The 15,509-nt window shown below is 34.7% G+C and overlaps 1 protein-coding gene across 1 annotated transcript in view; it reads left to right on the top strand.

Moving 5' to 3' along the window:
- The window catches only part of LOC126879889 (cytoplasmic polyadenylation element-binding protein 1), a 69,032-nt gene that overhangs the window by 19,622 nt on the left and 33,901 nt on the right, over positions 1 to 15,509 (top strand). Inside the window, exon 3 of the mRNA XM_050643231.1 lies at positions 5,153 to 5,277. Within this exon, the coding sequence (XP_050499188.1) occupies positions 5,153 to 5,277 (125 nt within the window). The remainder of the gene's footprint in view (positions 1 to 5,152; positions 5,278 to 15,509) is intronic.

Below are 15,509 nucleotides of genomic sequence, written 5' to 3'. Positions count from 1 at the left end.
CTCAGGATTCGAAAAAAATTAATTCCATTTAAATAGCATTGGAGCCGAAACTTTGTACCGATCCCCTTAAGTCTCAATGCTAATATTATAATTCAAACATACACTGCGAAGCGTAAGTTAGGGACATAGAAAATTATGCTCATTTTCATAGTTGATTTTTTCTTATAAGAAAATACTCATAGAGTATTCTTCTCATACTTTGAGAGATACTCATCCAGATTCATCTTATGGCATGCAACAGGTCTTCTAAATTTGCTTGAGGACGTGGCAATCGATTTAGGTTTAGAACTACCATATCCCACACTTTTTCGATGGGTGACAAATCAGCTTATCTTGATGGCCACTCCCAAATATCTATACCGGATTCTTGTATGAACGCCATGGTTTCAAGGGCAATATAAGGTCTTGCGTTAGCCTAATGAAATATCGCACTTGGAATGGTCTGTAGATAGGGTTGTAAACCCGGTTGCAGTACTTCATCAGTATATCGTCGAGCTATCAAAGTGCCGTTAATAAGAACTAGAGGTGATCTGCTTCCCAAACATGTAGCACCCTATACAATAATGCTTGATTGTCTTGCTGTAAGCCATTCAACAGTCAAGTCTATATTCCGTCTCTCACCTCGAAAACGCCTTACCCTTATGCGCTCATCAGAGCCACCCAGACAAATCCTAGATTCATCACAGAAGCAGACAATGTTGCCGTGTTTTGCAGTGATTTGTTGGTTAATCTAATAAAAATCTAAATCTTCATATACGCCACTGTTAATGACCTGTTTATTAACTAGGTTATCTTAACAATAATTTTTAATACCTGTATCATTTCAACCGAATCGTGCCATCTTCAACTGAGAATTTCTAAATATCTCCAATTAATTAACAATTTGCGTAATTATTGTTGTTATTTTTATGAAGTAATGTTGATTATCGGTAGTTTTAAGTAATACGGTGTTACATTATCATTAGGCTTTCACGTAAATTGCCTTTGGAAATTTGTCGGATTTCTTTAAAGAAAATCATCTATTTCTTTTTCTTCTATTATCGATATATCGAAGATAGTAACACTGACAATTACGTTTCAATCATTATTGAATTTAACGAGCAATATTGCTTCGTCTGTAAAAAGAATAATACCGAAGCAATGTTATTAAAATATGTAGCTTCTTTAGGAGATACGTATAAAAATAGAAAAAGCAAGAGCGTCGTTCACTAGCGTGAAGCAAATTTTCACCTCTAACAGCCTCACCCTCTATTCTTCTTCTTTGCCATTTGCGTCTTTAGAGAAATAGACCAACTAAGATAGGAGGACTCATTGAGCTGTATGCTCTCCAATTTAATCATGGATAAAATCATGAACAGTGTCAACAAAGGAAGAGAATACAACCTACGGAACAAGTAATCGAATCAACATATGTTGGAATTACACTGTTCAGCTATCGACACCTTAACAACAAAATGAGAGAGCTAGTATAAAAAGCAAATAGATGGGCATGATACCTTAATGCTGAGGCCACAGTAACGTCTAATGCCGTTAATTAACGCATTTTATATTATTTAGCGTATGGCTTAATTACATCTCAGAATATATTTTTATTTATGCATTATACAATGCATCACAAACAGATGTCCAGTTTTTTTATATATTTGAATGACCCTTCGGTTGCCATTACAAAGTCGCCTGTGTATGCTCTGCGTGGGCAGTCCTGAACAATGTGACTGATCGTCTGTCTTGCAGTGCCGCAGTCACAAGAAGGCGAGGGTAGTTTACCCCATCTGTAGAGGGAGTCGGCGCATCTTCCACAGTTTGTTCGAATTCGATTAAGGGCTGCCCAAATCTTACGGGGACGTTCAAATTCGCTAGGTTTTCCTATGACGTCAGCAATATAGAAGCTGAAAAGTACAGGGTCAAGGACAGAACCCTGTGGAAGGCCATTGTTAAGTTTCATCTGTCTACTCGTCTCCTTTCCCATTATAACCTGGAAGGCTCTGTTTGTCAGCATGTTGTCAATAAGGTTAATTATCTTTCTGCAGGGGATAATACGGGCCAGTTTATATATTAATCCCTGTCTCCAAACAGTATCATATGTTGCTGTTAGATCTACAAATACTGTTGCTGTCTTTTGTTTCTTTTGAAAACTAGCTTCTATAAAAGCTGTTAATGACAGCACTTGGTCCGTATAGCTTCGATGAGGGCGGAAGCCAGCTTGTTCAATGGGGACATTTTCTAGTATCCTGTCACTAATTCTGTTGAGGAGAAGCTTTTCTAATAGTTTATATACCATGCTGAGTAGAGCTATGGGGCGGTAGTTTTCTGGCTTATCGTTTGATTGGCCCGGTTTCGGAATTGCAATTATCTTTGTTCGCTTAAGTGAGAAAGGAATGTTACCTGACTGAAGTATATCATTAAAGAACATTGCAAGCCACTGTTTCGTGTATGCACCACTGTGTATCAAGAACTCAGGATGGATACCATCAAACCCAGGTGCTTTACCTGATTTCATTTCTTTCAGCGCATATGTGATTTCAGAAATAAGTATTCTTGCTGAATATTCGGAGTTCGTTTTGTTCATTTGTTTTAATGCCCTTAAGTCTCTTTTCACGTTGGTAGTATGTGTTCGATCTCGTGGAGCTCTGGATAGAGATACTATATGGGAGGCAACCTTGTTAGGAGACATTTTAGATTCTCTGGATTCCAGCTGGTTAGCTCCTCCAATTTTCCGCAACAGGGACCATGCTTGCCGGCTTGATTTTTTGAAGTCAAGGTTTTCGACAGTCTTTATCCATCTTTGGCGTTTTTGGCGTCAAATAATGCGTTAATTAACGTCATCAGACGTTACTGTGGACCCAGCATAATAACACTATATGGTGAAACCGACATATTTACACTGAGATGAAGTCAAGAATTTATTTAGCCAGAGTAAGACCAATAATGATGACATATGCATCAGAAACAAGGCCTGGCATAGTTATAATACGAATACTATTGGAAACGGCAGGTATGAGAGGAATGAGAAGAATTACTGGAAATACCCTGAGGAATTAAAAGCGGAGTGAAGGCATTAGAAGAAAATGTAACGTACAGTGTATAAACGAATGGACACTAAATAGAAAAAAGAATGGAATAACCACACAAGCAAAATGGGGGGAGCGTGTGATCAAAATAGAAAGAGATAAATCACCAATCGGTAAAAGAAGTATCGGCAGATCGCGTAAAAGATGTAGTCACAACCCTCCATAGAGGTATCGATCCGCCAATGAACAAGCAAAATTGTTTATAAAGAGGTAGAATAATAAGAAGACATTGTTTCTATCTTGGCAGTATGGTTGAATTTATCTCCGCTAGCAAGTTAAGTTTGTCGTCTATTATATTATAATTATATCATCGTCGCTTGTCATCCTGATTAACAATGGCTTCATTATCATTTTCTTCAAAATGATTTTCTCCCTACCTAGGTATATATTAACCATCTCTTCAAAATATTATGCACGTCTTTGCACCACCACTTCTCTTCCACTGATGAAATAGTCTTCTTTATCTTTACTCTTTTCGTGTCTTGGTTGCAGACCTTTCTTTGTAGCTTTAATTCTCTGATATACATACTTTTTGTTTCCACTTTTCCCTTGTTCTTCAAGAACGGCTTTCTAATATTCTCTAGATTTTTGCCTACACTTTTTCTTTAACTTATAACTTATCTCTTACTTCCTTAAACAACATTATCATATTCATTTGTGTATCATTTTCAACCTGGTATCCAGCGTTTGAACGAATCTGGTTTACTACTCTTATATTTTTTAGCAGAAAGAGAGGTGATGTATACCATTAAAAGGAGAAAATTAGAATATCTCGGACACATAATGAGAAACAGCTCTAAATACAGAGTACTGAAGATAATACTTCTAGTCAAAGTATTTTGAAGTTGAGGAATTGGGAAAAGAAGAATATCATGGTTAAAAAACCTGAGGAAATGGTTATCCACAACAACAACTAATCTATTTAAAGCATCAGTTAATAAAATAATTATAGCCAGAATGATCGCCAATATTCGCAACGAATAGGCATCAAAAGAAAAAGATATTTTTACAAGTACTAATTTACTTCCTCCTATTTTTTCTGTTTTCGGTATCTAGGTCTGTTGATTTTATATGTAGGTATTCGTCTATCGTCTGTACATTTTTGCTTATAAGTTTTTAGTATTTTCTTGTATTTATAATGTAAGTACCTACGAATTTTTATCTTACTTAAATAGGTAGGTACAATACCTACTAGGTACACATAATGTAACTTTTCTTTTGTTTGTCTTCGTTCTTATTTTTTATGAGTAGGTATTCGTTTGGATATGCTAATTCAGATGATCTTATTAATTCATGTACTTGTAGTACCTAACTAAATTTTGCAGTGGTCTGTGATCTTACTGAATATAGATATCTATTTTATTAGATTGATATATTTAGATTATATAAATACTTTATTATTCTTACCTTCCGTTTTAGATTTTTATGACTACGCTTATGTTTCTAACGAATAAAATGACTGGATTATGGCCCAAGATAAATTTAAAATATAAATATAAACAGTTTTATGATCTCTATACTTGTGACCACTCCTGGTAAATGCCGTTTTAAATGAGAAATTTTAATTTCATAATAAAGGGATGTTTATTTAAAATCAAAATAAAAAATGTCAAAATTTTAAATTCCAATAGAACAAAACATCCGCATGTCACTGGCCTGTCTTGAAGTTGCCTACTTTCGATTATAAATTAATCAGCGGCAAAATAAAAATTATTTTTGTTAGTATTTTGAAATATTTAACAAAATTGTAATTAAAGATACTAAATTTCTTAATAAAATAATGAATATTGTAAAAATGTTATTGGAATAAAATAAACTTGTAATTTTAACAATTTTCAAATACCAGTTGAAGGTGAGCAATTCACAAAAAGGTACTTAGTCCGTAAGTTTTTGTTCTAACAAAAAAGCAAGTAGGCATTTGCTTTTTACCAAGTCAAAACGTCAACAAGCGTCAAAATTTAGAAATCGTTCATTATTGATATACTCTAGAGCCTGAAAGTACTAAATAATTTGACTTAACTTTTTAAACATTTAACCTGAATTTTTAAGAAGTTTTAATTAAAAATATTTTCAAATGTCAGGTGATACTATGCCGTCGATTTCTGATTTACTGGGACTGAATTCTCCACGCGGATTACTGAATTTCGCCAACAATAACTCCACCGAAATATGTTCCTGTTCGTCACCTGGTACAACAAATTTTTCGGTATGTATTGCATATTATTTCGTATTATTGAAATATATTTATTTGTTTATGAACAGTAAAAAAGTGGCATTTGAAATTTTATTTTAATTTTTTTTATTGCGTTTCCTATTATATTCTGTTGCCAACATACAGATATAACTCAAAGCCGCTCGGATTAATTTCTCCATTATAAAATTTTAATCCATTTTATTATGTCTGAGTTTGAGTCTTTCCCTTATTTAGGAAACCTATTAGGAATGCTGCCAAACTCGCTATTTAGTTTGAATATTGTTGCCTTTTATGTCATCCACGGTCATTTACGAAAATTTACTGTATCTTAATATATTGCAAAATCAAATTTCTTATTGAAGATAGTTGTAACGATGTATACAGAGTGAAATCAAAATTTAAATTATTTCAGTTTTTAGTAATTTTCAGTAAAAATTAGTTTTTATACAGGGAAAATATTTCTACACCACGCGTCCCTGGTTTTCTACAATATTTTATATCATATTAATTTAAATTACGGTTTTGACTATCTAATTCTTCTTTTTAAAGTGCCCTCTCCTCGATGGAGGCTGGCTATTATTATAAACTCTTCTCTGTCTTAAGCTGTTCTTATTAGGTGTTCAAAATTTAGCCCTGTCCATTGTCGAACGTTTCTTAGCCACGGTAGTCTTTTCCTTCCTATACTAAATTTACAAGCAAGATGCAGTAGAAATAAACAAACCAAGATACGTTATGCTACTAGGAGCACTCCCAAATCATAATTTACAATGTATATACAGGGTGTCCCAGACTAATTTAGCCACGCTATACCTCTTAAACGAATAGAGATTTTCGAATGGGACAAAAAGTGATATATTCTACTTGTAATACACTTTAATATGGCGCATATAAAAATCATCCCCTAAATATTCATCCCTTAGTTACAACCCCTAACTTTAATTTTTTTAATAGCACCCTTTATATTTTTTTATAGTTTTGGATGTGGTCATTTATCGTCTATTCAACACATTTTTTGAAAATAAAATCGGTTTGTAAATAACCAAGAAACTATCAGTTTGTTTTTGTTAATTGTGTGTCCCAGACTAATTTATCCAGGCTATATTTCTTAAACGAATAGAGATTTTTAAATGGGACAAAAACTGATCTATCCCACTTGTAATACACTTTCATATGAAAAAAAACACATCACCATGTAATCAAGTCACACCCCAGCTCAGATGTTACCTGGGGCATAATATTAAAATAGTTTAAACATCCATGCTTTAATTGGCATTTTTAACTGATGTTTCCTTAACGGACCACTTATACAGGGCTTTGACCCACATATTTTTGTTAAAATATATCTTGGTGGTTAGCATGTAAACTTCACGTAAGCACTGATGATGACTGGTAAACAAGTCGAAAACTAGTTATGTGACTGTGATGTAGCCCTTTTTAGGGATTTTAAATATATACCTTTTATAAAGGATTTATTATTTTTTTTGTATTACATGGTATACAGCCAACTACAGGAAAACTTTTTCCTTGTGGATTTTCATATGGCGTAGAAAAAATTCATCCCCTAAATATTCATCCCTAACTTACAGGGTGCTATTTAAAAAAAATAAAGTTAGGGGTTGTAACTAAGGGATCAATATTTAGGGGATAATTTTTTTTCTACGCCATATTAAAGTGTATTATAAATGTAATAGATCAGTTTTTGTCCCATTCGACAATCTCTATTCGTTTAAGAAATATAGCCTGGATCAATTAGTCTGGGACACATAATTAACAAAACTAAACTGATATTTTCTTGGTTATTTACGAACCGATTTTATTTTCAAAAAATGCATTGAATAGACGATAGAAGACCACATCCAAAACTATAAAAAAATATACAGGGTGCTATTAAAAAAAATTAAAGTTAGGGGTTGTAACTAAGAGATGAATATTTAGGAGATGATTTTTTCTACGCCATATTAAAGTGCATTACAAGTAGAATAGACCACTTTTTGTCCCATTCGAAAATCTCTATTCGTTTAAGAGATATAGCGTGGCTAAATTAGTCTGGGACACCCTGTACATTGTAAACCCCAAATCATGATTTCCAAAGTTTCTTCTTTTTCTTCAGGTGCCATCAGGTTGGCAATCATCACAACTATTTTAATTTTTGAGGCAGTATAGCTCTAAAAAGTTGTTTTAAGCTGCATCCAAACCATTCTCTCAGGTTCTTCAGCCATGAAATTCGCCTTCTTTAGAGGGTTCTTCAGCCATCTATCTTTCCTTGCATTATGAGTCGCAGGATGCCATACTTCTCGCCCCGCATCACATGTCCGAGATACTGTAGCTTTCTTTTTTTTAATTGTAAGTTTAACTTCCTTCTCTTTGCCTCTTCTTCTCAGTACTTATTTGTTCGTAACTCTATCCACCCAGGAAACACTCGTCTCGTTGTCTCTATATTTAACGTCCATGATTCCACTCCATAGTATAGTACACTGTATACGTAACATTTTGTTAGGCGTACTGTACTGTAAGAGCTAATGTTAAATTTTCCAAAGTTTATACAATTTAAATTATGATTCGGGAGTGCTCCTAGTGTCCTAGTAGCATTTAACGTGTCTTGGTTTGTTTATTTCTACTGCATCTTGATTGTAAATTTAGTATAGTCCTCTCTTTTCAAATGCCTCCAATTTACTTACGGTTGATGTTTTAAGGGTCCACGTCTCAACTGCATAGAGAAGAGTTGACCAGACGTAGCATTTTATTGTAATCTGATTTTTTCAAAAAGAAAAATTTTCTGGCCTGTTCTATTCTTGATCTTATTTCTAGATCAGGATTTAGACTGCTACCGATCCAAGATCCCAGGTACTTAAATCTATGGACCTGTTCTAAAATGTTCCCGATTACTGTGCAAGGTTGAGGTACATTTTGGTTTTTTCGGATTGACATACTTAAATTATTAATACTTAAATTATTTAATAAATACTGTAACAGTTGCTGTAGTATTTGTTCAGCATTACTCTACTTTTTTCCACACGTCTCGGTTTCGTGCGGTTTTTATCAATTTCTTGCTTACTCTTTTCTTTGTTTATTTTTTTTTACCTTAGGTACCTACTGCTTTCTTTGTTCTTTTTTAAGTGCCGTCTCCCAATTGAAGGTTGGTTATCATCATCACTATATTTACTATATCTACAGCGTTGCTCTGAAGAGTTCTATTGAACTGCATTTGAACAGCTTATTTCAGAAAAGAAAGGAGTCAGTTTTTTGATATTTTTTGTTAAGAGTGGATTCATTCCTTATGATGGTAGACACATCGTTTATGGTAGAAAGGGACCCGACTCATTCTATTATAATAGAGACATCGTATGGCGTACTTTTCGTTTACTACAGAAAAGGGCTTCATTTCCAGACAGTTTTCTGCATATTTCTCGAAAGTTAGTTACCATGACTAGTCCCTTTCTGAAATAAGCTGTTCATTTAAACCAGTCCCTTAAAGTTTTCAACCACGACACTCTCCTTCTTCCTATATTGCATCTGAACCAGTTCCTTAATATTTTCAACCATGACACTCTCCTTCTTATTATACTCCTTTCTTCTATTATATTTCCCTGGATTATCAACCTTAGCAGTTCATATCGCTGTCCCCTCATTAAATGTCCCAATAAAACTTTCTTAGTTTTATTGTGCTTATTATTTCGTTTTTCTTGCCCGTTTTTCGCAATACTTCCGTCTTAGTTTTCTTCTGTGTCCAAGCATCCTTCTGTAACACCACATTTCAAATGACTCTAGCTTGTTTATGTGTTCTTGCTTCAGTGTCTAGCTTTCCACTCATACAGTAGCATCGAAAACACGTAACAGAACTCTCACTTCTAATAGACTAAGAGCCGCTATAGGTGAAATTTCTTAATCATTTTAGGCACGACGGGACCCTATAACTTAAATAGTAGAACCTAAAAGAAAACGTTTGAACACTGTGCCGTCACTTTTCAGTGGCACAGGCGTCGACAGTGGCGCATCAAACTTTCCACTTATGGACGGGATAAATAAATTAAAAATTAACAGAACTTACTAACAGAATTATTTTTTTTTATTTTTTTAAGTCCTATGTGATTAACACATAGGATTCATCGTGATTTTAACCCACCACCCCCTTCTTCCTGCCCCCACCATCAAAAACTTTATTTTTCGTTTTTATTTTTTTTGGTGGTATGCAATCAATTTTAAAATTTCAAAAAATTCACACACATAGTTGAGGCTTTTATAAAACATGCCTATTTTTTATAGACCCATAGGTAGAGTGTACATAACCTCAAAAAATTAATAGTACATTGTTTACCGGGTAGGAAAAGCTTAACATTCCTGGACGACTGTGAAGATTGCTAAGTCGAGGCGCAAGCCGAGACTTAGCAACACAGAGTCCAGGAATGTGGCTTTTCCTACGAGGTAAACATACTATTTTTCCGCAAATCGTTTAAAATTCGACAGATATTGATTGATTTAAAAAAAAACGCGATAATTTTATTCCCAAATAAATGGTGCTTTGAAATTCCTAATAAAATTACTTGGGTTACTATGGAAACGTATTGAGGTTTTTTGTAGTTTTTTCTATCATTTATGTAGAACACTAACAACTGTACGGAAATATCATTTCCTTACAGTAAGGAAATGACATTTCCTTACAGTAAGGAAGTCCTGACTTTTTCTTCAAGAAATTTTGACAGGAATGTCAAAATTTCCTGGCGATTTGCGGAAAAAGAATTTTTTTTTTTTTCAAAAAAGCGTATAACTTTTTTTGAGGAATAGCTGCAGGTCTAATTTTTTCTTAATCTTGTGTGTTTTATCAAACACTATATTTTTAATTTTTTTCAGATTTTTCCGTAAGTCTCCCCACCTTCAAAAATCCGAAAAACTGTTTTTTGGGGGTTTTGGGGGATTTTCCCTATTTTATAGACTTCATAATATATCAAATCAATTTTGTTTTTATAGGTTATATGTAACTTGAAGTAACTGAGTTCTTTAGAATATTTAAAAATCAGAAAAACACGTTCAAACCCCCCAAAACCCCGTAAAAAACAGTTTTTTGGATTTTTGAAGGTGACTTACGTTACAGATATATATATATCGGGTGTTCTACAGCATTCGCCGTTTCCCGCATCCTATTCGCCATGCTTTTCGGTCACGAATATCTTCCTCGTTGAGTTGTCTACTGTTCATTGCTTTCTCTACATCTTGTATCCATGTTCTCTTCGGTCTGCCTCTTTTTCTTCTCTCGGGTGGTACATACTGGATCATTTTCTTGGGCCATCTTGTTGGTCCCATTCTCTGGACATGCCCGTACCATATTAATCTTTTTTGTTCTATTCTGTCTATAATATCCTTTTCTACTTCCATTCTTTCTTTTATTTCTTCGTTTGGGATATGCTGCAGTTTAGATATTCTGCAGCTTCTTCTAAGCGCGTCCATTTCTAAAGCTTGAAGTCTTTTATTTTGTCGGTCTTTTACTTCCCACACTTCCGAGTTGTACAGGACAATTCCTTCCACGATAGTTTGGTAGATTTTTTTTCTTTGTCTGATTCTGCAGTCCTGTACTCCACCAAATGCCATTTAGCTGTTTTATAGCTTTTCTTCCTTGGCTTATTCGATATTCTATATCTTGATCGCATGTGGAGTTTTTGTCAAAAATTGAACCTAGATATTTAAATTCATCACATCCTTTTATGTATTCCCCTTCTAATTCTAAGTCTTCAGTATCACCTCCGACTACAAGGTATTCAGTTTTCTCCATGCTCATTTCCAAACCCCATTTTTGGTACTCCTCTTTCAATTTTCTAATCATGTAACTGGCGTCATCTTTATCAGCAGCAATCACAACTTGGTCGTCAGCAAACAGCAACGTATACAAATAAGAATCTTCTACTGGTATCCCCATTGTTTGGCATTTCCTAGTCCAATATTTTAACACATGTGTAAGGTAAATTTTAAATAAAGTGGGCGACAGACAGCATCCCTGCAAAAGGCCTTTCGAAGTTTCAAAGGTATTTGAAAGTTTCGTTCCAATTTTAATTGCTGTTGTTGCATTAGCATAGAGATCTTTTATTGTTTGGATGTATTTTCTATTTAAAGTGGTTTGTTGTAATACCTCAAACATTTTTTCTCTGGGAACGGTATCGTATGCTTTTTTTAAGTCTACAAATACCATGTGAGTTTCTAGATTTCTAGCAGAACGTTTTTCTAGTAATTGCCTTATGCAGAAAATGTTATCTGTGCATGATCTACCTGCCCTAAATCCACTTTGTTCTTCGGAATCTTGCCACTCCTTTTCTATCCTTTTCTTTATTATTCGTCCGTACAGTCTTCCAACTGAGCTGGTCACACTAATGCCTCTGTAATTATTACAATTTTTTCTACCACCCTTTTTGTATATAGGGGTAGTTATGGAGTTTTTCCACTCAGAGGGCACGCCACTATTGCCTGAAAGGCATCCGTTGAATATTTCAACTAAAATTTCTTTTGCCTGTGTCGTGCTGTGCTTAATGAGTTCAATTGGAATACCTCCGGGACCAGGAGCTTTATTGTTTTTCATTTCTCTTAACGTTTGTTCTAGTTCTCGAATAGTTATATCTTCTAGTTGTTCCAGGTTGTTTGGGGCGATGATGGTTTGCCTTACATATTCCTGTCTATTCTCTTGCAATAGGTTTCTAAAGTATGTTTCCCACTCGTTTACACTTATAAGGGATATCTGGCATCTTTCTTGTACGTTTTGTCTTGTATTTGATATTGTTCTCCAAGCTTCTCTGCTTTTTGTTCCTCCCATAAGAGTGTCTATTTCTTCACATTTCTTCAGCCACATATTTTCTTTGGTTTTAATCACTTCTTTTTTTGTTTCCATTCTTATTCTTGCGTAGGTTTTTCGGTCTTCTGAGCAATTGGTACTGAGCCATTTTTGATATGCTTCTTTTTTTTCCCTCGTCTTTTCTTTTAAAGAATCTGTAAACCAAGGGTGATTAGTGTTATTTGAGGATTTTTCCCCTAACGCTTCGAATGCAGCTTCATGTAAGCACGTTTTTAGCCGATCATATTTTTCATCTGCTGTTCTTGTATTAAACTGTGTATTGGTTATCTTTTGGCTCAGTCTTAATTTAAAAAGAAAGGAGATTGAATTATCTTTCAGTGCGTCGATGTTGTATTTGTACTGAGGCGGGTGTTCTTCTGTAATCTCTTCCTGGGTCTCTTCAATTTTGTTGTTCAAGATATATGGAAAGTATAGATCTGCTCTGAGTAAAAAGTGGTCAGTTCCACATTCTGCACCTCTATAGACTCGTACATCTTTCGTCACAATTGATGATTTCTGCTTCATGATGACGTAATCTATAATCGATTTCAATTGTCGGGTTGGCTGCGTCCATGTGTATTTATGGATGGATCTGTGTTGAAAAAATCCATTCGTTATCCGTAAGGAATACGCTTCACATAGTCCCACAAGTCTTGTTCCATTGTTGTTAACAGTTTCTTCGCCAAATCTTCCCACAATGTCGTCATTGATCTTTGACCCAGTTCTGGCATTGAAGTCGCCCATCATGATAATCTCTTTTCGGTTGCTGATTTTTGAGATGGTGTCCGCTAGGCTTTCCTCAAATTTATCTTTTACATCCTGGTTTGAATCATCGGTAGGAGCATATACAACAAATATTTCTAATTCTCTGTTATAGAGTTTTAGACCTACTCTTAAAATTCGTTCATTTACGTATTCCCAATCTTTTATACTTTTCTTATATTTCTTGCGTATTGCAAATGATACTCCTGACTTTGCTCTGTTCTCCTTCTTCACTCCGCTGTAGATATGAATGTAGTTTTCCTTTTGTTCCATTCCAGTTCCTTTCTTTTTTGTTTCTGTTAGAGCGCAGATATCTATGCGATTCATTTTTAGTTCTTCAAAAATATTATGTTTTGTAGAGATTCCTTGAATATTCCATGTTCCGAAAATCATCGTCCGTTTCCGTAGCCTGTTTCGTTTTCCGTAAGTTCCATCCTGGATCCGAGGCATAGCGCGTGGATTTGTAACAACTTTAGTATTTTACGGGAATGAGTTGTTAGCCCATCGCCCAACCCCCAACCTGGAGGGCTAGAATTTTCTGTTAGGGTTTTTTCCCTTAGCCGAGATATTCCATTTTTTCAGGCGCTGGAAATTCGCCTTTCACCCTCTTCCGTCTGCTACATAACGCACACCCATTGTACGCTATGCATTGCCCAGCAATCACGACAAGGACGTGGAAGTAGGATTTGTTGATTTTTCTCCTGATACTGTGAGCATCTCCCAAGGCTTTTTGTGTGGCCAGGGCTTCGGCAACCTTAACCACCCCCTAGGACTCCTTATCAACCCTTTGATCGCCCCACGTTTGAAAAACACGTTCAAACCCCCCAAAACCCCGTAAAAAACAGTTTTTTGGATTTTTGAAGGTGACTTACGTTACAGAAAAATCTGAAAATAATCAGAAATATAGTGTTTGATAAAATACACAAGATTAAGAAAAAATCAGATCTGCAGCTATCCCCAAAAAAAAGTTATATACTTTTTTTTTAAAAGGTTATGTACATTCAACCTACAGGTCTATAAAAAATAGATGTGTTTTATAAAAGCCTAAACTCTGCGTGTAAATTTTTTGAAATTTTAAAATTGATTGTATCCCACCAAAAAAAACTAAAATCGAAAAATAAAGTTTTTGATGGTGGGGGCAGGGAGAAGGGGGTGGTGGGTTAAAATTACGATGAATCTTATGTCTTAATCACATAAAACTTTAAAAAATGAAAATAATTAAATTCTGGTAATGAGGGAGGGTATTTTTTAATTTATGTATCCCGTCCATAAGTGGAAAGTTTGATGCGCCACTGTAGACGCATGTGCCACTGAAAAGTGAGGCACAGTGTTCAAACGTTTTCTTTTAGGTTCTACTACAGTAGAACGTCGATAATCCGGACCGTCAATAATCCGGATTTGCATCTAGCAAATATACCTTATTCTTTTTTTTAATGGCATGGACTTAAATGTCATTCAGCCAGTCACAACATGAGGTACTTAGTGTCATGTGTAGTGTGTGTGTATTGAGTAAGTGTCTTGTTACTTTGTAAAGTCGACGTCATTGTCTTTGCAATGAGACACTAATTGTACCCGAACATCTGCGGTATATCTTATTCTTTTAAAACGAATTAAGAACTTAGCTGCAAAAAAACGAACCGCAGTTCAAAAACCTTTTAAACATTTTTTTAAAAGCTCAAATAGTGTCTGATGTTTGTACTGTACACATGTTGCTATAAATAAATTATAATACATTTTTTGAACACAAAAAAATGTTTTGATTAATTTCACCTCTAGACACTTAACTGTATAAGAAAAAATATAAAGTTTTAAAATGTTTGTTATAGGTACTTAAATGTCTATTCTACCCTTTTTAAGGTAATTTCGTTAATCCGGATAATTTGATAATCCGGATGGGGTCCGGTCCCAATTAATCCGGATTATTGACGTTCTACTGTATTTAAGTTATAGGGTCCCGTCGTGCCTAAAATGATTAAGAATTTTCACCTATAGCGGCTCTTAGTCTATAATCTGAGGTGTTTATTGCAGAGAATTGTTTTTATTTTTACATACGCATTTCTTGCTATTGATATTCTCGCCCTTATATCTGGGTTCTCCGGTATATGTATTTATCAACCCAGTCTATCGTCGGTTATCTTTGTTATTATCATATTAGTCTTTTTCATATTCATTTTTCTTCTTCTTCTTCTTCCTCTCTATAAGCAATTCTGCTTGTTCATTGACGGATTGATAGATTCACTATAAACATTGATTAGTAGTGCAGACAGAATACATCTCTGCCTAACTCCTTTCCTCATTTTAATTTCTGAACTAGGTATGTTATCTACTAAAATTTGTGATCTTTGATTCCAGTAAAGGTTTGTTATTTCTTCTGAAGTTATTTTTGTACGTTTTTTGTCTTTACAATTTGGACTCATTTTTCATGTCTTGCTTTATCGAATACTTTTTCAAAATCAATGTAACAAACATGCACATGAACATTTATATCCATACAGTTTTGAGCTATCATGTTAAAAGCAAATAACGCCTCTCTGGTCCCTAGTCCGTTTCTGAACCCAAACTGACTATCACCTATTCATTATTCCTAGTTTATTTTATTCTTCCCAATTTTATGTCTTTCCTAGTTTATTTTTTCTCAGGGCTTCTCTATTTATTTTTCAATATGCTTGTC

The sequence above is a fragment of the Diabrotica virgifera genome, chromosome 2 (genome assembly GCF_917563875.1).
Source record: "Diabrotica virgifera virgifera chromosome 2, PGI_DIABVI_V3a".
Taxonomy (NCBI): Eukaryota; Metazoa; Arthropoda; class Insecta; order Coleoptera; family Chrysomelidae; genus Diabrotica; species Diabrotica virgifera.
The sequence above is the reverse complement of the archived record's forward strand: the minus strand, read 5'-3'. Positions and strand labels throughout refer to the sequence as shown.